Source organism: Myotis lucifugus, unplaced genomic scaffold (genome assembly GCF_000147115.1).
Source record: "Myotis lucifugus unplaced genomic scaffold, Myoluc2.0 scaffold_112, whole genome shotgun sequence".
Taxonomy (NCBI): domain Eukaryota; kingdom Metazoa; phylum Chordata; class Mammalia; order Chiroptera; family Vespertilionidae; genus Myotis; species Myotis lucifugus.
Genome location: NW_005871160.1, coordinates 1,682,905 through 1,708,740, shown reverse-complemented (window position 1 = coordinate 1,708,740; position 25,836 = coordinate 1,682,905). Strand labels below are relative to the sequence as shown.

General features: G+C 46.3%; 1 protein-coding gene across 1 annotated transcript; it reads right to left on the bottom strand.

Moving 5' to 3' along the window:
* Nucleotides 1-1,106: 1,106 nt before the first annotated feature.
* Nucleotides 1,107-25,830, bottom strand: LGI2 (leucine rich repeat LGI family member 2). Its single transcript, XM_006093270.3, has 8 exons — nucleotides 25,626-25,830; nucleotides 23,726-23,797; nucleotides 22,059-22,130; nucleotides 19,943-20,014; nucleotides 15,105-15,176; nucleotides 14,288-14,457; nucleotides 7,059-7,223; nucleotides 1,107-3,578 (listed from the first exon to the last, which is right to left on the bottom strand). Exons 2-8 carry the CDS (start codon nucleotides 23,755-23,757, stop codon nucleotides 2,761-2,763), a joined length of 1,401 nt encoding a protein of 466 aa, XP_006093332.1. The 5' UTR covers nucleotides 23,758-23,797; nucleotides 25,626-25,830; the 3' UTR covers nucleotides 1,107-2,760.
* Between the last annotated feature and the right edge of the window lie 6 nt (nucleotides 25,831-25,836).

The following is a 25,836-nucleotide window of genomic DNA, read 5'->3' as shown; positions in this document are numbered from 1 at the left end:
AGGACTTATTTTTAGTCTTCATAAAGGATCTATTCCTGACTCCGTGGAGTTTGGGGACAAGTCCTCGCTTTAAGGCTGTGTGTCTTGGCCGCATGGCTATGTGGAGGGACTCAGTCTGGGAGCTGTGCCACCAAGATTGTAAAGACAAAACCAGCGGAGATGATCAAGCGGTGGGTGATGGGAAGGAACGGAGCAAAAAGCACAGCCCCCCACCCCCTAACGCTATCTCCACAGGGATGGTCCCCCAAGACTCTCTGCTTGGAATTCTTGTTGTTGCTTGGTGTTTTTCCTCTTACATTATTACGGGGAGAAATCTTCTTGCAGAAATTGTTTAAAACTTGAGGGACTCTTGGGATGGAGCAGTAAGATTAATGAAGCAAAGCCTCCATCGCCTGGCGCCAAGAACATCTCCACTCCTAAGTCGGCCAGAACAAATATCTCCTCCCTCAGGGCAGGGACTCTAGGGATGGCAGACGCGGATCTTGTCTAAAACTTTTTTAAAAGAAAAAGAAAAGAAATCCTGATTGCAACTGAATGGCTTCCCCACCCTCTCTCCCTCCGACCCCCGCCTCCATCATAACCTTTAAATTTTTCTTTCAACCGGTCTCACCTGGACTCAGCAAGTCCCCCGACACCCAGCCCGGCACTCTGTGCTCCCTGGTTTTCCAGATTCTGGGCAACGGTTACCAGGGTGGTGACTGCACGTGGTTAGCCCCTAGTTTCATCCTCAGCGCTGCAGCTGGGAAACTGGCACACCGCTCCGTAGAGACAATGCCGTGATGTTGGCGCAGTTGCCTTCTCTACAAACGTCGGAATCAGGAACATCATTTCGATCTGGCACAGCGCTGGGCTGTCTAAACGTCTCCTACTTGACTATTTGCCAAGTGCCCGGTTTCCCACCCCGCCTTGTTGGAAGGGATCCATGTGCCAGAAAGAATAGTCTGACCATCGTGACAGCCCAAGGAATAACTGAGCTACCCCACGTCTAGCCTCTGATGCAGGGATCTGGATGAGCTAGTTCATGACAGTCCCTGGTGTCCGAGGCTGGGAGCCCTCAGCCTTGAGTCCCAGAATGTACCCAAGAGAGCTGCTGTGACACCAGCGTGTTATTCTCTAAGTGCTATTTATTGCCTCGATCCTCATTGCTTACAGTCTGGAAACAACACATACATTCATATTTGTGGCAAAACATCCACCTACTCATGACTTGGCAAACACAAATCATTAAAAAAGTAATACAGTACAACGATGATGCTACGTTCATGGCTACGAGTTGTGGGGTTACTCTTTGAGAGCCACTCCTGAAACCATTCACTTCCTATTCTCTGAAGAGAACCAGCTAACCAGGCAGAACATCCCCTGGACCCTCCACAAAACCAGATCCCTGTCCCCATGAGCTTCCCGATGGTCCACACCAGAGAGACCCATTTTGAAACAGGCCACCTGGGCCCCTGAGCGCAGACCCGGTCTATGGGATTCTACTTGTCTGGCTCCTAAGCTGGTCCCTATTTTTCAGTGGGTCCTCCCCTCCCCCATTTCTGTGTAGAGGATGAGCCTCCTGTCAGCACATGTCCCCGAGGGAGCAAAGGACAGGGAGAGGGAGGAGTGTGCTGTCCTGAGTAACCCAGCTTCTACAATTTGCTGCTACAGCACCTTTGGAAGGGCTGTGCTGGCAGCAGCAATATCAACAAATCAACAAAGCAGACGGTTACATGAGCAGGGAGGTAGGCAGGTGGGCAGGTAGGTAGGTTGCTATTCAATTACTTGAAATATTAAGTTGCCCAGGGGGCAAAGGCATGCATCATTCCAAGGGCCATCTCTAGGTTTCAAAGTACATGGAGACGTGTGTGAAGTCCTCCTTGACTCTACAAAATCTTAGTTCGGAAATTCTCGTCAGATGGCAATACCTGTTCTATTGCTCTAAAGGACAGAATAGAAAGCACCATTCAGTCTTTGGCCCGTCTGCTGGCGACCCACACACTCAGAGAATGGGCTCTGAGAAGCGACACATCATGGAGAGCATCAAACAGGCATTGTTGCTCAGGCCACCACGAGGGTCAGCGCTGAACCACAAGGAGACCTCCTTTGTCTCCCTCCTGGGCCCACAGCCCATGCTGGGCCCAGACAGGTGTCAGCAGAAGATTCTCTTTATAGCAGAGGAAGCAATTCGTCAAACATTATTTTGTTGACACGCCCATGACAAGCATTCATATGAGCCAATGCAAAAGCCAAGGTTCTGCTAGGAAGGGGGGTTGGGGAGGGTCGGGAAATTAGGGTGGCTCAAAATAGCAATGCTGAGTGTTACCTGATTTTTAAACTTACCATCAGCACATCTTTTCAGCTGACTTTGGCTTTAAGAGTCCTTACCAGAAAAATAGCTAAAATGGGGTGAGAAGGGCCCATAGTTTGTTTGGTCTTTTTAAAAATTTCATTATAAGAGCTGTCCTATCTTATTTGATTTTCTACTTCCTCATTAAAAAAAAAATCTCACATTACTTTCCTAGATGGTAAGAGTTACTACTGTACTCTTTTCTCAGGAATTACCGGCTTCCCTATGTCTTTTTAACTGGGAGGATGGACATGGCATGCAGTTAGCCAGTAAATGTAATCCCTGATTAAAATGTGAGTTCTAAAAGCTTGAACATGTCTAACTATTTCCCCAATGCAGTGTTAATGTCAGACCGCTGAACCTGGCTCCCTTTTAAATATGTTTTCTCAGTTCTCTCCGAGAGCTCGTGCTGTGTCCTTTAAATTCACCGATCACAAACTTAAGTCAACAACTATGTGTTCGAAAATCTTTGTTTTCCCTTTGAAACTGGACGCAAAAAAGAAATCCCTCCTGTCGGTGGAGACGGCGGTGAAGGAACGAGGTGCCTGCACGTAGATCTCCTTGAACTTCTTGAACAGCTGCTTCTCCTTGTCCCACTGGTATATCTGGGAGAACGTGTAGTCGCTCCCCAGGGCCAGGTAGTGATTCTCTTTAAAAGAAAAGGGCTGCAGGGTCATGGCCCCCCGGGACGGGAGAGCCTGGATCTCCACGAACTGCTTATTGTTCCACCTCATGACCCTGGAGTCCCCGATGAAGCGGGTGAGGGACAGGTAGAGGGAGTTCTGCATTCGGAAGCTCTTCACGGCCAGCACATCCTCCATGTTGGGGATGTCGCTGTGGGGGACGAACTTCTTGGAGCTCTTATTCCACTGCAGGATGATGGGGACCTGGGAGCGGCTGGACAGGATCAGGTGCGACTTCCCGTCTATGTCGACGAACTCGGCGTCCGTGTCCCTGAACCACTCGTGCAGGGACTGGTAGGAGTAGAATCCTTTGCTGTTCCATTTATAAACCGTTGACAGGCCAGCTTTCGAGCTGTCGGCGATGACGAAGAACGTCTCGTCCTCGATCTGAAACAGCTCAATGTCGTTGGGCTTGGAAATGCGAGAGACTTCGATGTCTTGGAATTTGACAAACTTGGTCCAGCTCTCGTCGTATTTGTAGATGTGAGAGCCGCCGAAGAGCTGGGCCACCACCACAAAGACCTGGTCGTCGATGAGGATGGCCTTGCAGCCCACAATGGACTGACCTGTGCCCCAAAAGAGAGGAGAGGGGATTAGGGCAGCCGTGGTTAAGATGCTCCTCCACAGTGACACGGAGACCCTAGGGAACTGCAGGTGGGAACTGTATAATGAGGCAGCCCCTCTGGAAACCATAGAAAAGTTAAACCATTGAAAAATTAAATATAGAATTACCAGACAGTACAGAATTCCACCTCTGGACCCTTAGCCAGAAGAATTCAAAACAGGGTCTTAAAGAGATACATGTCCAGCCATGTCCATAGCAGCATTATTCACAATAGCTAAGAGGTGGACATAACCCAAGTGTTCACTGATGGGTGAATGAATAAACACATGTGGTCTACCCATCCAATGGGCTTTTATTCAGCCTTAAAAAGGAAGGACATTCTACCCAGCCGTCATGGCTCAGTGGTTGAGCATTGAACTATGAACAAGGAGGTCATGGTTCGATTCTCGCTCAGGGCACATGCCCGGGTTGCGGGCTTAATCCCCAGTGTGGGGTGTGCAGGAAGCAGCCAATCAATGATTCTCTCTCATCGTTGATGTTTCTCTCTCTCTCTCTTCCTCTGAGAAATCAATAAAAAAAAATATATCTTTTAAAGGAAGGAAATTCTGATACATGATACAAATGGATAAATGTTGAGGACATTAGCCAAATGAAATAAGTCAGCTCACAAATAAACAGATAGCGTATGATTCCACTTTTATGAGGTACGTAGAGTAGTCAGATTCATAGAAACAGAAAGGAGAGGGTGGCTGCCTGGGTCTGGGAGGAGGGAAAAGTGGGGAGTTATTTCATGGGTGGAGATTTTCAGTTTTCCAAGGCAAAAAGGGTTCTTTTGGTTGCATAATAATGTGAATGTACTTAACACAACTGAACAGTACACTTAGCAGTGGTTAAGATGGTACATTTTATGCTATGTCTAGTTTCCCATAATTAAAAAAAAATCAAACCCTTTTTATAAATGGTGGCTCCATAGAAACATGTAAATGCTGGTCACCTGGGTCTCTGTGTCTTTAGAGGCAGGTGTACAAGTCAGGAAATTCACTGACACACCAAATGCATTGTCCTCATGATGTTCAAAAAGCACTTCCCGACTCCATAGGGCAGAACTGGCCATTAAATGGCCTTCCTCCCTTGGGGGTGGGAGGCAGTCACATGGTAGGAGTGAGGGCTCACGGGCAGGAGGAAACAATTTTAATAAGGGCGCTTGAAGACATTTGGCCTCTTCTGATGGCTGGAGCCAACGGAAACCTAGATAGTCTGGCTCCTGTCTACACTCCACCAACAAGATACCAAAAAGCACAAAGAAGAAAACCAAAATCATTGGTCCTGCAAATGCTGAAATGATCCTTAATATCTTGATATATTTCTTAATCATCAATCTATGCTCATATTCAAATGCACTTTGAAAAAATAACTTTGAGCTTATCGTACAAATACATAGGCTTCTTATTAACCTGTGTTTTCACTTGACCATGTTCACTTGTGAATAGTTTCCCATGTTATTTCCTCTTCTATAACTAGACTTTTAAACACTACACCTCATTCCACTGCATGAATGCCCCGTAGTTTGTTTAACTAATCTTCTACTATTGGACACTGCAGTTATTTCTAGCTTTTCATGATTGTAAGTAACATGCTTCCTCGTAGAGAAATCATTTTTGGAAAACCATCTGGCAGTGTTCTTATGTGTTTGCTGAGTCAAACATTGTGCACATTTTTTAAGGCTTCTGGGTTGAAACTACCACACTGCTCTTCGAAAGCTGCCCGGGCTCCCGCCTGCCAACACTACCTGAGAGTGCACGCTCCTGGTCTCCCTCCTGCACCACCTGGCCCCGGCGGTGTCTGCTGCTCAGAGGCACCCAGAGGCCTGCCAGTCTCAGCCAAGGGGCATGAGAGACAGAAAGAACTGACTTCAGAAATGCCCCCTAATGCCTCTGCCCGGTGAACACTTCTAGCCCATGGAGCTGTCAGTAGCAGCAGAGATCATCGTGTGTGTGTGTGTGTGTGTGTGTGTGTGTGTGTGTGTGTGTGTGTTTCCAATGACACTGGCACCTCACAGGCCCACAACCAGCATTAGCCACAAGCACTGACATTGGCTCGCCCTGCACAAGAGCAAAGTACCACTCTGCTCCCACCTCCCATCATGGGGAGAAGGCAGAGGGGCCGGCTCATTCACCCCTCGCCACCTTTCAAGTCAGGAAAAAGAGAGAGGCAGAAACACGTGGGCCATGAGTCCCTCTCTCGCCACCCTTTTTCCTCTCATGTGGGCTGGGATAGGGTCCGAAGCCTCGGCTTCCCTCGGCAGGTTCACCTGTGCGGCTCGGTGCTGACGCTGCACTTGGACGAGCTGGGCTGCTCTCAGGAATGTGAGCTCAGCACCAGGCGGCCAGATGGCCGACAGCAATGTGGCTCATCTGAATGGCCTCTCAGTGGCATCTGCATGTGCATCTCACAGACCTTCAGGGCTGCGAGATGAGGCTCATCACGACACTCCCTGCCTCCCACATCCCCGCACCTGCTGCGAAGCCACTCAGTGCTGGTGCCGGAGAGATTCCGAAGAGCCTCCCCTCCAGAAATTCCACCTCCACCCGCTTCTCGCTGGAACAGCAAAACGCTGCTCCATCTCCAAATCAGGACCCTAAAGAAAATGCTCTCCCCGGGTAACTGTTGGGCCATTGTGATGCTGCTTATAAAGTTAGTCATATTATCAGGTTGCACTTGATAAACGAGAAGTCTTTGCAAGATTATTTTAACTTTACCCACTTATTTAAAAAGCAAGCAGACCCTCCATTTTTAGTAGCAGTAAAACACTGGGAGCCCCCGCCAGCACTGAAAGAATCATTAGCTAAGTCTTGTCCCAAAGGCCTGGGTTTAGAGAGCCATGTATTCTTATTTTGTTTGCATTTATTACAAGGAAGCAGTGATCACCGGGACCTGGCAAGGGGGCAGGAAGAACAGCTAGACAGTGGAGGTGTGTTTACACACGTGTGTGTATATGTGCCGGCATGTATGTGTGCACATGTGCACATGTGTACGAGCATGCATATATGCACATGTACGTGTGTGCATGAGCACACATACTTGTGTGCATGTGTTCATTACCATATTCATTAATAATCAGCTTAACAAAAAGCAAGGACTTGTTAGCTGCTACAAAATTGGTGCAATCAAAGGTGCCATAACTGCTAAAGATCAAGGGGTTCTCGGAGTGACCTCTCACCCCTCCAGGAAAATGCCTCCCGCCATATGTAACCCATCACTCTCTCCCTTTCCAAAAGGATCCATGACAACAAACAGGATCACCACCTGAGGCTTCCGTTCTCACCAATAATGGACCATGTCGTGAAAAATCAGAGATGAGGGTGGGCTGGGATGTGTCCCTAAAATCTAACCAGGTGAGAGAGCCAAGCAGTCCCGTGGTACAGCAGAGAACGTTTCTTCTCTCGCTGAAATTAGGCCAATACATCAAAGCCACACGCACCTGTGATATTGTCATAGCTCCGGAAATTCATTTCGATGTGGTCCCACTCCAGCACCATACAGTTCTCCATGCTGGGCTGGGCGATGGCCACGTACACGTCGTTCTTGGAGTTGAACGTATCCACCGAAACCGACTGGTAGGGCAATGTCTGATGAACAACAAAATCTGGGAATAGGTGTTTAAAGAGAAAGGCTCCATGAGATGTCCTGTGGGAGTCATCAACCACCCCTTCTTTCCTTTCATTGGTTCCAAAAAGGGGAGGGGGGACAGGAAAGAAGCAACGCTAACATCCCAGTGTGCTTGACTCTGGGAGATTCCAGAAGGTTCTGGCATGCACGGGAATCTCCAACTGAATGCACAGCTTCTGATACAGCTTCTTTGACATAAACAGCTCGCAGGTTTGGCTGAAGGATCTCAATGTTTTAAACACATTTGGTGAGACCTGGCTTTCAAAAAGGCCAGACAGAAGGGAAGCCACACAGCCGCACTCCTGACACTACCCTGAAAATTCCTCCGTGAACCAGGGCAGCAGCGGGAGTCTCATTTGGGGAAAGCTGTGTCTAACGCTCTCAGAAGAGCCAGGTAGTAAAGAAACCTGTTGCTGGGGTGGTTCTCAAGCTGACCTGGCAATGGGACCCTGTTATCACCTGTTAATACACTCCCAGCTCTGCATCACCCTGGTGGGGAGGCTGCCTCGGCAGGTTCACAATGAGAAGTCAGCCCCCAATGGCTCCCTGCATGCTTGGAAACCAAGCCAAGCCCTCCCATGCGGTCTCAGAGGTTTATAAAGACCCCCCCCCCGCCCCCCGCCCCAGGAAGGAAAGACAGTTACTGACTCCTGGGCCCAGTGGAATGAGTGACAGCTCTGCCTGGGGTCTGGACAAGCTCAGCAAGCACTCACAGGAGGTCTGTTGCATTTTCAAGCAACAGAGAACCCGCCCAACCTGAGCAAGTGCTTAACTCTTACATTTAGTGGTAAATTTAAACTCTCGTCCACATGACTCCCCTGAGCTATGACAGACTCGCTGTATTATAAATCTCGGTAGGAAATGTACAATTTTACCAAGGAACAGAGTGAGGATGCCCTCGGATGCAAGGACACTTAGTGTGTGGGGTAGCTGGAGAATCGATGAAGAATAGGGGGAAAGGACACTAATAAAGTTTAAGTTCTTTCTTTAGCCAGAGAGCCTTCCATGTGCACTGCTTCCTGGCAGGTTGAGTGCGCCCAGGGTAAAATGATGGTGCACGTCTGGCTAAGGAGAGTCGCTCTATGAGAAAATCCTTGCCCCTCAATTCCCCACACTGTCTTTATTGGGGCCCCTCAAGTCCCACCTCCTCTGCAAAGCCTTCCCTGACCGCTCCAACCCCTGGGACTCTTCCTAATTCATTGGACACATAATCAGGCACTGCTGCTTACATCTTGTTACCCACACCGACTGACTCTTCAATACAGCATCGTCAGAGTCAGATTTGGGGACATGGGAGCGATCTTAGACCTTGAGTCATTGTACAGAGCCAGAAGCCCAGAGAGGGTGCACGTCTGGCCATGGGCACACAGCATGGTGTGTCTCCTGAACACAATGCTCCCTAAGGTCAGACCTGGGTCTTACACTTCTCACAGCCCCATGGCAGGAGCCCACAGCAGCCACTCGAGAAATACCTCTGACTGGGGAGCCTCATACAGCTGTTACACCAGAAAGGCAATAAGGGGACCAGCCACTCCACAGTGAGTCAAGAGGGACAGTGCTGAGGGAACAGGGCAGGAAAGGAGGTGGAGCAGCTGAGCAAGTGTTGGAGTAGGAAGCGTGGTGATAGGAAGAGCAGGCAACAGGCAGGGACAGGAAAGAGGGGCAGGGCTGAGGGAGTGAGGGCAATGAGAGGCACCAGGAAGAGCACTGTGCCTGGAGTCAGACCACCTAAAACCACTGCCTGCACTGGAGACCCTGGGTGCACACTTCCCCTTACAAGGCCTCAGTTTACCTATCCACAATATGGGGGCAATGATACTTACCTCCCAAGCTTAATGGCAGAGGGACACATTGGGTAACGTTGCCAGAAATGCCTGCCTCAGGGCTTAGCACATAGCAGCTACTTAATAAACATGGAACTAAGGTCTGAGAAAGGACAGTCCACCTCCTCTGTCCTCGCCACCATTCCTGGCCTGTCCCTTGGGGTAGTGTCCATTTTAACGACATCTGAGATAAGATGCCAGAGCTGTGACTCCACCTTCCCACTGAGTGACCTCGGGGAAGTTCCTTACCCTCTCTCTGCCTCGGTTTCCTCACTGTATGTACGATTCGTACTCATTTAGAACTGTACGTAGCACACAGTTAGTGCTCAAGGCATGTTACCTCTCAGAGGTGGCCCTCCCTGTGTACAGCAGGTGCTTAATAAAGGCTGCTGGCTTAATGAGTGTGGGAGCGCTGGCTCATTCTGAGGACTGGGGTGGGGAGAGGACGGGGCTGAATGAGTGATGCTTGCAGATGTGGGGAGAAGAGGGAGAAGCAAAGAGGAGGCTGCCTCTGCACCCCAACAGCAAGAAGTGGCCAAGGGGGAGGGGACAGGTGACAATCATGGATGAGGTACCCTCCCCCCACCCCAGGGAGTGGACTATCCAGAAGAGCTGGGGCTCAGGCTCCCCCCTACACTGTAGTCTGCGACCTTGGGCAAGAAAATAATGAGGATGAGTAAAATGAGGGGGATGTTTATTTGGTAGGTGGTCGTAGAGACTAAATAAGGGTGTGCACGTAGTGTCAGCACAGAGCCGTCTATGGACATGCCTCAGCGGTGTTGGATATGTAACGATACAGTTCCATGTAGCTGGACAGTCGTAGTTCCAATGATAACGTTATGCTGCCTGCATGAAGATAGGGAAGAGCCCCGACCCTCTGCCAAAACCCCCAGATACCAGCGCTGACCAGCCAAAGAGGAACAGAAAGCATCAGCCTCGGTTCTTTCCTGTTGGCACGCGCAGGACCCGAGTAGAAGCCAGAAAGCGCTGGCCGAGGCCACAGGCTCCGGGGGCTCTGTGCTCACAGATCGCGAGATGGGAAATGGTAGCCGGCCTTGTCCGCTTCCTTTCCCCAAGTTAGCAAAGGACTCTGGGGACACAGGTGCCCTCTCTTCATTACAACCCGGAGGCCTGTAAACCACTCCTCTACCCAGGGGCATTCGTCTAACCCAGGTCTGCAGAAGCTTCTGAACACGCGTGCTATGCCTGTAGCGGCTTGTTCTAGTCAGGCTCCCGACCACACGCTGGCTTCCCAGAAACATGAGCGTCTGATTAAAAACGCAGGTCACTGAAAGTGCAGGCCCCAAAGTCAGCTTTTTATTAACAATTCCCAGAATGAGAACAGAGCTGCCAGACTGGAGAGCATTTTACAAATCTGGCCTTCAATGGTCTGATTGTCATTTATTTTCCCAAAACATCGGTTTCATCATATTTTGTAAAAACTGAGTATCTTGCACAACACAGACTGTTAACTCCCTTGAATTATAAATCGAATCGCTAATAGGAGACCCCTTTCTCCCTCCAGAACCCCTCCTCATAAAAAAGGAGGAGAGCCGAAACCGGTTTGGCTCAATGGATAGAGCATCGGCCTGTGGACTGTAAAGTCCCAGGTTCGATTCTGGTCAAGGGCATGTACCTGGGTTGCGGGCACATCCCCAGTGGGAGATGTGCAAGAGGCAGCTGATCGATGTTTCTCTCTCATCGATGTTTCTAACTCTCTATCTCTCTCCCTTCCTCTCTGTAAAAAATAAATAAAATATATTTTAAAAAAAAAAAAAGGAGGAGAGAGCCCGGCTGGCGTGGCTCAGTGGTTGAGCATCAACCTATGAACCAGGAGGTCACGGTTCCATTCCTAGTCAGGGCACATGCCCAGGTTGTGGGCTCGATCCCCAATGTGAGGCGTGCAGGAGGCAGCTGATCAATGATTCTCTCTCATCATTGATATTTCTGTCTCTCTCCCTCTCCCTTCCTTTCTGAAATCAATAAAAATAAATAATAAATAAAAAGGGAGGAGGGAGAGAAGGAAAAGAGAAAGAAACGGGTGGAATAGAATGATCGATACATATGAGCTTGTGTGCATGGGGGGAAGGGACTCAAATTTAAATATTCATCCATCCTTGTCTTAATTTATCTTTCACAAGCAGCAAGCGCACAGCCACGTGGGAAGCTCTCGGAGAATGCGCACATGGATGTGACACCAATTTACTAGTGTTTAAGTATTAGTGGGATCTCTGCGAAAGCCTGCCACTTCCATTCACACTGGATTAAGTTCATGATGTCAGTGGGACTCTTCCAATTCGGGCACGGCTCCCCCTGGAATCAACAGATTTTTACCTCGCTATTTATAGCACTTGCAGAAAATAAATTATACATGATGCCTATCCTACTGGGAGAGAAACTGCACATTAATGCATTATTTCTCTTTGCATTTTCATCAGCCCTGAAACAGGGCAGCTAACAGGACCATTAGGATGCAAAATTCCCTCCCTCTAAGGAATTTAGTGAATTATCCACCTCACACGGGGAATCATGAGCAGGTAACAGGGATTTCTGAGGTGGATAAAAATAGACTTGAGGGTTCGGGAAGGACTGTGATTAGCCTAGAGAGCGGAACACAGTCCAGGGTGCTTCGAGGTGCTAACTACACCCCTGTGCTGGAAACAGGGTGGTAACAGTACCTCCTCTCCCTGGGAAGAACAGTGTCTGCCTCCCCTCCTCCACTTCAAGAAATTACTCTTTTCCTGAAAATCTGAGCCACGAAGGAAATAATACACTAAGAAGATGTGCTCCTTGGTGAGGGTGCGGTCATTCCCATGACCTAGGAATGGGCTTTTCCACTTCCTCGCACATTTCCTCTAATAAAGCCCCAGACGATGAGGCTTTATCTGAGCAGGAGATAGGAGCCCCAAACTCACAATCTATTGACCTATGTTCTTACGAGGCAGGGGCTCTACTTGGGGACAGGTTATAACTTGGCTGTGCCTTTTTTCATGATGGAAGACCCTGGGAGCAAGAGCCCATTTGTCCACAATTCTTTTTTGGTGTTGTTAATCCTCACCCAGAGATATTCTTTCCATTGACTTTTTAGAGAGTGGAAGGAGGAAGGGAAGTGGGGGGGGGGCGGAGAAACATTGACTGGTTGCCTCCCACACCCTCCCAAACCCTGCCAGGCATTGAACCTGCAACCCAGGTACATGCCCTTGACCAGGAATCAAACCCGTGACTCTTTGGTGCATGGAGCCGATGCTCTAACCACTGAGAAACACCAGCCAGGGCCATTTGTCCACGATTCTTAAAGGGATAAAACAATAACAAAGATAGAATCCTCATCTTCCTGTTACCAGGGAGGTGTGATGACTTTCTTGATTTTAATAGGAAGCTGTTTAGTGAAGATATATATAAGAGAGAGAATGCCCTAAAATGTGTTAGGGACTCACACTGATTCTGGGTTTATGACAGATTTCAGGACCTGGCCACCTTGGTTCCAAGCCCCCTCCATTCCCATGACAATTCTCAGAGCTTGGGTGGTTTTCATAACCATCCACGGGACTCTAAGCTCAGAAGTAAGGTTGTCTCACGTAAATTATTCCCAAGTCCCCCGGTCCCTCTATGGCCCGTGTCATTTCTCTCAGAGCTTGGCAAACTTGTCATACACTATGGCCAGGTGTGACTAGAACAATGGAAAAGCTGCTAACTTCACCTGGGGTTAGAGAACTCTCCAGAAAAGCTGGGGAAGAGGTAGAAACAGCTTTGGTTTAGCATTTCATACCCAATGGCCTTGAATGCCACCTTTCGGTGCAAATGTCATTGACTCGACCTCTGATTTTTTGCACTGCTCCACAATACAGCGAATAACCTGCACGCAGCCTCGCTGGCTAAAGGGCACCTGCCAATTACACAGCTGAATAAGCCCCTGTTCGGTGATGAAAGACAAGGTCATTTCCATAAGAGTCAGGTTTCCTCTCAGAAAAGAACAGGACTCGTAGGGGCCCTATTTACAAAGACATCTGGAAATAATTTTTACTTTGCGAGTGTTTGTTTATTTGGAGGACTGGCCTACATGGAATATTTTGTTCTGCAAGTTCTTTTGTCTTTTGAGTTTCTGTAACTATGGTCTGAGTTCTCATTCCTGCTGCTCCTACTGACATGCCTTGAAGCCCTGTAGATACCAAATCTCAGCCTGTTTAAGTTTCTAAGTCTGATAAAGCAGGTTTCATACTGTGGATTGATCTTCTCTCCTTTAAAATCTGGTATTAGCCCTGGCTGGTGCTGCTAAGTGGTTAGAGCGTCAGCCCACGCACCTAAGGGTTCAGGGTTTGCTCCCTGCACCCTGGTTGGGGTGCATGCGGGAGGCAACCAGTTGATGTGTCTCTGTCACATCTCTCTCTCTCTCTCTCTCTCTCTCTCTCTCTCTCTTTCTCTCTCCCCCTCCCACTGACTTCCTCCACTCTCTCTCTGAAAAGCTATGGAAAAAGTATCCCCTGGTGAGGATTAAAAAACAAATAAAATCTGGTGCCAGAAGCTGTGGCAACTCCATCTAAGCCTTTCATATGGAGACACTCGCCGGCTCTCTACAAGATGTGCAGAGTTGAGGCAGTTAGTATTTTAATTTTATCTTTATAGCCTAAAAATGTATAAACTGGAACCTGAGGGGGGTCCTGGAAAACAAAATCAAACTTTACATTTTCCCCTCAATGTGAGTTTCTTCTTTTGACAATTAACTCTTAACTTATATTTCTACTTTGCCATTGGTTATAATTTACCTAGTTATCTCTTTTTAGATGGGACTATGAATGCAATTTATAGATTTTAAAGTCTCGTATTTACTACTTAAATTTTCAATAAAATTCATGTAATTCAATCAAGAGAACAGACGTTTAGGCTTCTCTGCACTGGCTCTCTAAGGAAACCCAAACTGACCTGAAAATGTTTTTATGCCAAACTCACCAGTTTATATTTGACTTTAAAAAAAAATCTTTAGAGAAATTTAAATTTTGTAAAGAATCAAAATTAAAGCCAGTGCAGTTAACAAAAATCTAAACTGTTGAGATATTTTCCTTACCACATCAATGCATACCTTTTGGAGCTTAAATTTCGCCTAAAATAACTTAGACAGAAAGTTTTTGCACCCACTTTTCTCCAGTCCCTGTTGACAAGCTAAAGGGAAAACACAGGGATTGTTTTAATTACCCGCCTTGGTGACAGGGGCTCTGCATACCTGTAGTTGTGCATTCGTAGTCAAAGCTGGTCACATCATTTAGCTTCTTCTCCTGATATTCCGGGGGACCGATACACAGCACGTCCGAAACGGTGGAGTTTGTCATCTTCAACCACAGATACAGCCACTTGGCTTTGCAGTCGCATTCAAATTTATTGCCCCTTAAATCTCTAAAAAAACAAAGCACAGGCACAGAGAAACAGACAAGCCTCAAATGTTTGGGCGCTGATATGAGACTCCAGAATTATTAATATCTTGATATATTTAATACCCCAAAATGCAATTTAAAATTTTTCTTGTATTTAATACATCCTATTTCTTGTTCTTATCACTGACTTTATTTAATAGTCTTCAGTGCCTATGGTTTTAACTGGACGGCCTACAGAGAGCTTTCAGAGCTAACACACCACCATTTCTCCAAACTCTCTTGAAACTGTCGCCATGCCATGCTGGACACGGGAGCGATGACACAGGTTCACACCAACACAAACAGGACATTCCAGGAAACCAGTTTTCACAAACACAATTGAAACACTAAGATCTTGTTAAACTATGTCCAGTGAAAAGTGACAAACACTAGAAGGTAAATCAGATGGATACGCTATCTCGGGGAAGGAGCCTAATGCTACTAAGGATATTCTAAAATGGCACAATCCAACCCCATACAGACTCCATGCTGTTTCCCAGTGGGCACGGCTGTCATAGGTTTTTGAGCTACAACGTAAGAGAAATGCAGCAAAGGAGGACAGAGAGTTTAATGGCATGATTTACTGGGGCACAAGCACAAGTGGACACAAACTTGCTTTTCATTACTTACAGTTCAATCAGAGAGTCTAAATCACTGAAGACATCTCTTGGGAGTGCTTTTATGTGGTTATTGGCCAAAGAGCTAGAACCAGAAAGTAACATTTTAATGTGGTTATTATCTTCATGCCCTGTTACTCTGAAGTTCCTTAAATAAAGTCATGATTTCAAACAGAGCTCTAATCCTCTTCAGCACAACATGGTTCCAATTTCTGGCTTTGGTCATCAATACTGAGATAAAGAACTGAGTTTAGTTACACAAAAATAATATAAATGCTGGGGTACAATATAAGTCTTTTGTTTTTAAAAACAGCATTTATTAAGCTCTTGATATACATTGGTTAGACCTCAGGTAGCACTCATGTTTTCAGAATAAAAGCCACAGTCCCTTTGATGTCATGCAAGACCCTCCATTGTCTAGTTTACCTCCATTCCCACCTACCGATGGGACATCTTAACCACCAAGATCCAGCTGCACTGGGCTCTTTGTTATTTTTCAAACAGGAGAAACACAGCCCCAGCTCAAGGCCTGAACTTGCTGTCCATCTGCCTAGAATGCTCTTTCCCCAGATACCCCACAGCTCACTCCATCACCTTCTTACATCTGTCCGCAGCTATCACCACCTTCCCTGACCTCTACACATCTCCCTCCCCTGCTATGTTCCTCATTGCACGACTGTTACTTGACATACTATACATTTTATTTATCTACTTGTTTATTGACCGTGTATTCATCCTAGACGTAAGCAACATGAGGAAAGATTTGTCTGACCACATCTGTATCTTCAGTTCATAGAACATTGCCTGGTATATAGTAGGTACCAGAAAAACTTTGTTGAATGAATTATGCACTAAAATGACAATGATTTTTTTAAAAAAAGATGTACATTCATGTACCAAGAAATTCCCTAGGGTCCATTTAAGTGAATTCTATCACTTGTCACTCTAAGAAAGGACTCAGTAAATATGCTTTTACCTAAAGACCCTCAGCTCTAACCCTAACAATAATATTAATCTCAACGAACCCCATTTAGGGAATGAATGATGGTGATCGATTTTGTTTTCTCATTAACAAAGGTTGACCAGAAACCATTCTGCATTTTTGCTGTTAGTTTTTAAGAACTTTCTAAAACATCTTAGCGCCCCCCTCCCCTCTTCCAAAAAAAAGACTCTGAATGAGCACCATCAACTCTTTCTCGGATGATTCAGGATTCTGCAGTGTCCTGTCACCATCCTGCTAAAGATGAATGTCATGGGGCTGGGCTGCTGACGTTGAAAGACGCTGGGTGTTGAAACGATGTACATCAAGTCTGTGATTTCCCTCAGGCATTGTGTTCTAATATGACTCAGCCAAGAAACTGATGGCTACATTTTTTTCTTTACATGAGTACAAATAACAAAACTATAAATGAGAAACATGTAGGCAATTCATCACCAAATATATATGTGTATATGTTTATATATGAAATATGTATATGAAACATATATGAAATTAGTCTTCTGTAGCATCATAATGACCCATCCCAGAAAAAGGAATTAAAGAAATGAGTGTTCCTCCTTAGACTCAACTGTAATTGAAAGTTTTGAGTCCATTTTTTAAAATGTTCCACATTTTCTTTTTCTTTTTTTAAAATATATTTTTATTTATATCAGAGAGGAAGGGAGAGGGAGAGATAGAAACGTCAATGATGAGAAAGAATCATTGATCGGTTGCCTCCTGCATGCCCCTTACTGGGGATTGAGCCCACAACCCGGGCATATGCCCTTGACTAGAATCAAACCCAGGACCCTTCAGTCTTCAGGCTGTCACTCTATCCACTGAGCCAAACTGGCTAATGCCTTTGAGCCCATTTTTAACCAACCATTCCAGCTTCAAGATACTAACAGAATATGGGGAGACCCCTTTCCATCTAGGTAACCACAAATGAATTAAAATATTATTTCTTGTATTTGTTTAACCTTTATTTTCTAAATGATTTATCTGTACATTTTTAAAGATGTTGGAAAATAGACTGAATATGTAATCAGACTGAACAGCTTTCTGACATTAGAAAAGAACATGTTTATTTTGATTTTTTTCTGGTTGATGGTCACTTTACCTGAAAAGTAAAGTAAAAACTTTTTTAGCTAATTAAAGGGGAATTTTTCAGCTAAATTTCTTTTTTGCTACTTGAACTGTATCGTATTAAAGTGATAAGAATATATGGGATATTTGAGGCCAAAAAAGCAGACTGTTCAGCAACCGTTCCAAGCATTCAATTTGGATTTCAGAAGCTGAATTATTTAGATGGACCATCCACCCTACTCACACTCAGTGCATAACATCTCACTTTCCACTTCATTTTATCTACAAATTCATGGCACTTACTTCATTTCTAAAACTACTTAACAGCAACCTGTCCCTTGGGCTTTACAGACTGCTGGAAACAACTGTCCTAGATTTTACTTACAGATTGGCACCGCTCCGTCAGGGCCCTGAAACCTGACCCGTGTTTCTTTACATGAAAATGTGACCCTGCAGGTGTTGGAAAAGTTCATAAAGGATAAAAATCAGACACTTAAACAAGCAAATTCCAGGCAGTGATTTCCTTCATCAGGAGAGTGAACTTTAGAGAGCTGACATGTGATCTTGGCTCAGAGTTTAAAAAAAAAAGGTGGGGAAATGGAAGGACCAGTTCATTCTTAAACAATGTACTAAATCAGTGATGGCGAGCCTTTTGAGCTCGGCGTGTCAGCATTTTGAAAAACCCTAACTTAACTCTGGTGCCGTGTCACATATAGAAATTTTTTGATATTTGCAACCATAGTAAAACAAAGACTTATATTTTTGATATTTATTTTATATATTTAAATGCCATTTAACAAAGAAAAATCAACCAAAAAAATGAGTTCGCATGTCACCTCTGACACGCGTGTCATAGGTTCGCCATCACTGTACTAAATGCTTTAATGACTACATGCATCTCCAGCCCAGAGGAGTCCACCTGACTTGCCCAGGAGTAGAGTACTCATGGAAAATCCAGCTCAGTAAGGAACGCACAGGTCAACCAGTGAATCTGAAAGGATGTCCTGCTGGCTTAGCCCTGTGCTAGATGCTGGACGAAGAACATAGCTAATGCAAGATCCTCACGGGCCCTCCCCTCAAGGAGCTCTCACTGCCAGTGTGCCCGAGTCTACGGTAAGCTGCTGGGTGTGTGGAGCCAATAGGGAGGCTACAGGAGGAGTGAAGGGGAGACCCACATGGCTCCATGTGGGAGATAGAACTTAATCTAGACTTTGAAGAACAAGCAGATCCCAGGAGATCGTGGGCAGAAGAAAGAGCACCCAGGGCCAGAGAAAGGATGTGAAGGAAAGCCCAGGAATGGGATGAGTTGGGTATGCATGGGATCCCCCTGAGAGCCCAGTGTTCTGAGGACATTTAGGGAAATGAGGTTGAAGAGCTTGGGATAGAGGGGGCCTGGTTGGCTTGACTCTTGGGTGGCAATACATGCCAGAATGGGTATATTAGTGCATCCGATGCACTCTGGACCCAAGCAGGGGAATCCTTTGTTCTCTCTGCATTTCACACAGAGAAGGAGGTGCCTCGTACACATATGTACATCTTATATACACATATGGTCGTGTGTGCAGATGCACAAGCATGCACACACAAACACAGTTATGTAGACACATGTAGAGAAGTCCATACACCCATGGGCACACGTGTAAAAGCTATGCAAATATACATGTACAGTACCTGCACGTTCTCACCTGTTTCCAGACCAAGAACCATAGACAACAGGTCAAATGAAAGTTGACATCGGAGCTAACTCAGTCTCATGGGCTTTGCTTTAGGTTCACAATCTGCCCAGAGTCTTTGCTCAAAACAGCTCCTCATTCCTGACTTCTGGGAACTGGTTTATCTGGCCACAGCTGTTTCTCTCCAGATGCCCACAGCTGTCCACTTAGCAGACTCTGTCTGGCCACCCAAACTGCCAAGGCTGCTCAGCATTCCAGGGAGAAAACTGAGACTTCTTAACGATTGCATGAGCTGACTTTGGAGACGAGACATGGTATCTTACTCAGACACAAAATATCCATCACACAAATGGGGCCCAGTTCCTGGCTCATAAATGGCTCCTACCAAGACAATGGCTATCTTTACATTTTCATAAACGCAGTCCCTATTTTTTCCACTTTTCTACATTTGTTAAGTGTGTGCACTTGCTTCATTCTGATATGTCAATTCAAATCAATTTGTTTAATTTTTTTCCTCCAGAAAGCTATTAAAAATCCCAGAGAGCTTAGCTTAAGCTGCCGATTAATCCAACATAAAAGAAAAAGCTATTTGCATTCAAATTTGAGGAACCGCAAAAAATGTCTCTATTCTACTTTGTCCTAATTCTGACCCTGCATTCAACCTTCTTCTATGAGTCTATAAGTGTCAGTTCCTAAATCTGTAAAATGGGGACTCACAGATTATCTTGAAAAATAAAGAGAAGAAGGCTCACTAAGCACCCAGCCCTGTGCCTGGCACAGAGTAGGTGCACAATACACGTCAGTTTCCTCCCCATCTCCTCCGTCACTCACATACGTAGGCCCCTGGAAGCAGAGTGCTCCCTATTTGACATGCAGTCATGTGGTCCATGATGACAATCCAGAATGATGGAAAAGATAATCAAGACAAGTGTGTCTTTATTATCGTGGGCTGATGATCGGTCCATAATATAGAAACCTCTAGGGCAACCTGGAAATTAGTTTCATTCAGACGATGTTACAATATGGACAAAACAGTCAAGAAAAAGAGAGGCACCAGGAAGTGAATCTTACTTTGCACCTTAAAAGATTGACAACACTTTTCACAGGACTTACAGGTGAGTCAGGTCACGGAGGCCACGGAAGGCATTTCTTGAAATCGTTTCTATTTTGTTCCCTTCGATGAACCTAGGAGAACAGCAGTATAAGCAAACGGAACTTTCCCAGCTTAACAGCTCTGGGAAATGATATTGGCATGCGTTTGAAATAAAATCTAAAACATGGACACAAGTGTTTACTTTGCACTCTCCCCAGAAGCAGCACGAACGTCTTCAAATTCAGAGTTGGCAACATGCATAGAAACATGTTTGGGGGAAAAAGAAGAAAGCACTCGACCAAGGCAAGAATGTTCAAATCTCTGCAGGCCTGGAATGTTCCCAGACATCAACCCTTCTTACATTTCACGGCCTGGCTACTCATACGTTTGTTAACATCTTTGTCCCTTGAGGGAAGCCCGTTGTTTCACATCTCCTTATTAAAGTTCTTGCAGAGGGAGAGTTCCATTAAACTTGGCTTCTGGCAAACTCTTGAGTTCATCGTGTCCTACACGGTCTAATCTCAGAACAAATCGGTGACGAGGCAGGGTCCTCTCAAGATCTCGAAGGCACAGGGAAGTGGGAAGTATAATGACATTGAATGTGGGCCAAACTTCTTTCTCTGCGCTGAAACGTCCCAGGGCTTGAGCTAAAATCCTGCATTAATAATAACTCTGGCCATGCTATAAAGTCTTGGTGAGAAATATATGCACTACAACTATGCCCTGGGGCCATAGAGACCTACAGCTTAGTTTAAAGCAGGGGTGGAGAGCGTCATGTAAGGCCCTCGAAATTATGTGGTCTGGTCCTGCCAAGGCATTAGGGGTGAGTTAATTCAATGTTTGACCAAATATAACAGGCTAATTTTTAAGTTGATAATTTTGTGAGAACCTTGAATAATGTTATTAAGTTCCAAATGTCCCTTGGCAGAAAAAAAAAGGTTCCCCACCCCTGGTTTAAGGCATTACATTTCATCAAATGGAAGAGGGTCTTTGATGAGATGGTCCAAGGGAGAGGCTTTGTCCACGATGCCAGTAGTTAATGAAATAGTTCTTGCACTGAGAACTTCCCCATGCCTCCTTTTTAAAGATCAGGGGTCTATTCCATGACAGACTTCAGTATAAACTAAGCTGACCTCCTCTTCAATCACCTTGACACTAAGATGAACTGCTCATAAGAGAAAACTGGTAGCTTCACATTCACTCCCTGCATGGCCTGTTCACATGCTCTGTCTGAGAGAACCCAGCTGGCCTCAGCGCTGCAGTCCTACCTGTCTCCATGTTAAGCATGCTAGCACAATGCCCTGAGAACACACATAGTATGTGCATCTGGAGAAACAACTCCAGAAACATCCTTCCTGAGGCCATACCATCAGCAGAGAGCTTCCTTGGACCAAGGATGTGTTCGGAATTCAAACATCTACCTGCTCACCTCAGATAAGAAAGCAGAGACAAGGCTTTAAAAACCCCTCTGAATGCCAAGTAAGGAAATCCCATCTGATAACGGGATTAATGTTATTACAAAGTTACACAAGACAAGGATGAAAGTATTTAAGTGGAAAAAAAGACATCAGAGTGGGAGAAAGGCAGAAATCAGAGAGAGGGCAAAGCTCATTGCAGGGGGGGAAACTGCACCTCTGAAAAGGGAAAAATAATCATTCTTGAAAGCAGAAAAAAGAAAATTAGACCCTTGTCAGCAGCTCCCAGGGGATACTGCAAACAGGACATAGGCCAGCTGAATTAAAGACATGACATTGTATTCCCATACAGGGAGACTTTATTTAAAACTAAGTAACCCTCAGAATCCTTTCTGGCTGATCAGCAAATCCATGCCTCGTTATGAGAGGTAAAAATATCCAATGCAATTTCCAATTGTGCTTGCTACGTGGCAAATTAAATGTCAGCAGACAATGAATGGATGTCTTTCCTTCTTTGTTTCCTTTCCCCCTCTTTGCCCCCAGCCTCCTCCTGTCCCGGCATGTTTATACACAAGTGAACTGTAAAAGGTCAGCGCTGGAAAGGGAGTGGGGTTTTCTCCACCCCCAAGTTCTGTAAGAGATGCTGTTCGGCTTGGAAAGCGATACAGCAATTGTACTGATGGACCAAATGCTCAGCAAACAGACAAAGCACAGCACTTACAGGTATTCGAGATGAAAGAGTCCAGCAAAAGCATCATCGCGGATGACGGTAAATGAGTTAGAATTCAGCAATCTGAAAAGAAAGGACAGGTTTCAATGCAGAGATGTAAACCTGGAGTCCCATAGTGAGCATTTGTTTCTTTCCTATGTCCTGACCCATGAGCAAATATGGGTTCTTCTCAACCTAAGACTGGCCCATTAGATGCACAACCCAACTCGCAGATGCTGATAGAAAACAGCAAGTGGATTCTCTTTGGCCAGATTTTCTAGTCACCCCCATTACTCTACCCTTTCTCCCCTGTAAGTCTCAGGGGAGACTCTGAGAGCTGTTATTTCAAAGCATTCTAAAGTCAGCACAACTAAATAGCCAATGAATGCTCAATTATACACTAGCAATCATGGAAATAGAGATCTAAAAGGAGCTAATCCAACTCCATTTTTAGAGAAATCTGAGCCCAGAGAAGTTTAGAGATTTCACCAACATAACACAGCTGAGACCTAAATAAATAAAAATAAATAAATAAATAGGTAATAAATAAATAAATACATAAATAGAAACCTTTCTACTATATTAAACATTCCCATGAGAAATTAAAAAAAAGTTTAGGAAATCTTCAGAATACTCTTTAGCACCAATAGTTTTTTTATGAGTCACACCTAAGTCTCCTTGGTAAAAGTTTATATGGAATAGATAGTTACCACTTAAGTCTATTGGGTAAAGTACCTAAAACTGTTTTTTATTTATGGAAAGTATATTTTAATAGAACTAGAGTTATTAAGACATTTCAGACATTTAATGTTATAAGTAGGTACATAACATTTCAAGAACAAAAAGATCAACAATCAGTCTACTTAGGATGAGTAGTGATCCATATTCCATTTCTTTATGTTTTTCTGTAGTATATTGCTTTTGATTCACCTCAAATTTATGAACCCAATACATACACAGAGAGTGTGCTATGTACTCATGACTTTGCCTGTCAATGATTTGCTTTTGAAAGTTGCTTTCCGGACATTTCTTTTCATTTCTTTTCATTAGCAAACATGAACTGACCTGGGCAACAGGGCAGGACATTGGCACTTGCCAAGAGGGGCTGGGATGTAGAACAGTTATGAGTGTGGCTTAGAATCCTGACTGTGATTTTGAGCAAGTTACTTAACTTCTCTGGCTTCAATTTTCTCATCTGTCAAATGGGGAAATAAAGATTCCCTCCTTGTCAGGATAACAGGATGATTACATAAAATTTTGCATATAAATGCATAGTATGCTTCCCAACAGTTTATGTACTCAGTCAACTAGAAACACTGCTTTTTCCAGAGTAACATTAAGAGTTTAAACTGTAGGTTTTCTCTTAAAGTGAGAGAAACAGTTCATTTAGGTGAAGCTCTAGTCAAAATTCCATGGACTCACATTCCTAGTTGCCAGATGTGGGGGCTGGGATCTACAGTCAAATCCTTGTGCCAGAAGAAGGAAAGGACAGGAGCTAAGAGCCTTCAGCCCCAGCTTGGTGGGAACACCACAGCCCATGTTACCACTAAGAACCAGCCATGATCTACTCATGAGCTTGAGCATCTTAGGAAGAACTGATATCAAAGACACAGAGATCGTTCCTCCCAGGACCACACCTCAGGGAACCCCCATTTTCAGGGAGAACTTGCCATACTCACAGCAGCTGCAAGGAAGGCAGGTGGGAAAACATTCGGTCCTTGATCTCGGAGAACGTCCCATTTACCAGGCTCCTGCAGGCAAGCGAGGAACAAAACAAGGCCTGGGTGGTTTGAGAAGTTCTGGGCAGGATGGGCAGTCAGCCTTACCCTCCACCTGTACTGCGAACGCCTCCGCTCAGGAAAGAGTCTTAAAACAGCTGGCCTGGGGCTTCTTGGGGTAGGAACAAGGCAGTCAAGTTCATGTCCCAGGAACTGGATCAATATGAAAACCAGTCTGAACAACAGAAACCTTTACCATCAGGCTAGCTCCTTCCACAGACGTTATCTCAGCCAGTGTAAATCAATCCCCCTGCTTCCTTTTCCTCTACTACAGGAGGCCCTGGCTGCAAATGGATAATTACTTCACCTCTGCCCATGATTCTGTTTGTGTAGACACAGCGTTAATGTTGGCCCACGAAACTCCAGAATAGCATTAAGCATTCCCCTTGGGAGCCCAGCTCTGAAAGACACTCGGAGCACTTCTGATTAAATGCACCGTGAAAGCCTTGGGGGGATACTCTGAGACACCTGAACTTGGATGTGCAGTGGGAGGCAATGCCATCTGCCAGATTTAACGGTCTATGGGGGGACAAGAGACTTGGCTCTATTATTGCCACCGGCACCCCCACCCCCCACCCCATCCTTTCTGGCCACAGCAGGACCTCAACACATGATTTCAGAATGACTTCAGTTGGCATGCAGAGAGAGTAAGCAGCTGCTGGTGTAAAGGATTTAACAAGGGGAATTCTAATTTCTGGGATCCTCCATGTCACCCGATTTAGCAAGATGAGGAACCAAAAAGGCCCTCTCCTAACTTTCTAGAAATGCAAACAGGAAGCCCTTCACTCCCGGGTCCAGGCCTCTGTGCCTTGCCCAGGGCAGTGTAGTGCAGGAGGAAGTGCCCTGAACATAGCAGCTCCACCTGGAATTCCCTGCCTCTGCTCGGAGTGGGCATCCCCAGCACCTTGGCCTGAGCAGGGAGTCATGTCAGCAGGAAACATTTCCCAGCAGGAAAGATAGAGCCCGGAGCCCCTTCACAGCCATTAGGAGAGCTGGGTGTGCGCTGGAGAGGCCATGTGCCCGCAGGTTGAAAGCATCTCTTAGGAGGTGGGTAAATGAGGTGGAGCCTTTTCCCATCAGCTCCTCCATCATTGAAAAAGCAATGTAATATGTGGTGCGGAGAGGGGGCGAGAAGCCGGTGTGGACTCCGGGCAGGAAGTCAAGCTGACTTCCAGCACCTGACCACGAGGCTGGGTGCCCCACCTGCCCCAAGGCTCTCCCAGCTCTGTGTCCCCTCTTCCAGGCCCCATGGGGCGCCCCCCCTCCCCCTTCCGGAGGCTGTAGGACTTGACTCAGTTCTTCCCATCCTGAGCTGTGCAGAGGTGTCGGGATGAGGCCGCGGTGTAAACCGCAGCCCAGACTTGAGGTGGGACAGTGAGGCCTCACCCTTCCTGGGTACACTCACTCCAGTCACGCTCACTGCATATGCATGCCGACACACAACACTGCCCCCGCCCCCCAACGCACACATCCTCTCAAACTTTAGTGCATCTCTGAATCCCCTGGGGACGCCACATGCAGACCCCCAGGCTCCACTCCAGAGCCCCTGCTGCAATCCACGCGGGCCCCAGAATCTGCACTGGCACAAGCTCCCCCAGGGGGTAGAGGGGTGTCCCATGCAGGGGGCCCGCGGGCCACACTCGGAGAAGCACTTCTACAGGGACTTGTCCGGGTTCCCAGACTCTGCGTCTCGGTCCCCTCCATCCTCCCCAGGGCCCGAGACTCCACCCACAGCGCGCCCTCACCCAAACACCGAGAAGCCCCGAGTGGGGTCAGGGCTGGAGGGGTCCCACTGACTCACAGGGAGCTGATGTCGCCCGGCACGACCCTGGGCACCCAGGAAGAGCCCACGCAGATGATGGACTCCTTGGTGCAGCTGCAAGTGGTGGGGCAGCGCGCCAGCCGCCTCACCTGCGCGCTCGGCGGACTAGGCACGCGGCGCTCAGCAGCAGCAGCAATCCAGCTGCGGCTCGGGCGCCCCGCCGCCGCCCCTCTGCATCGCCATGCCGGGT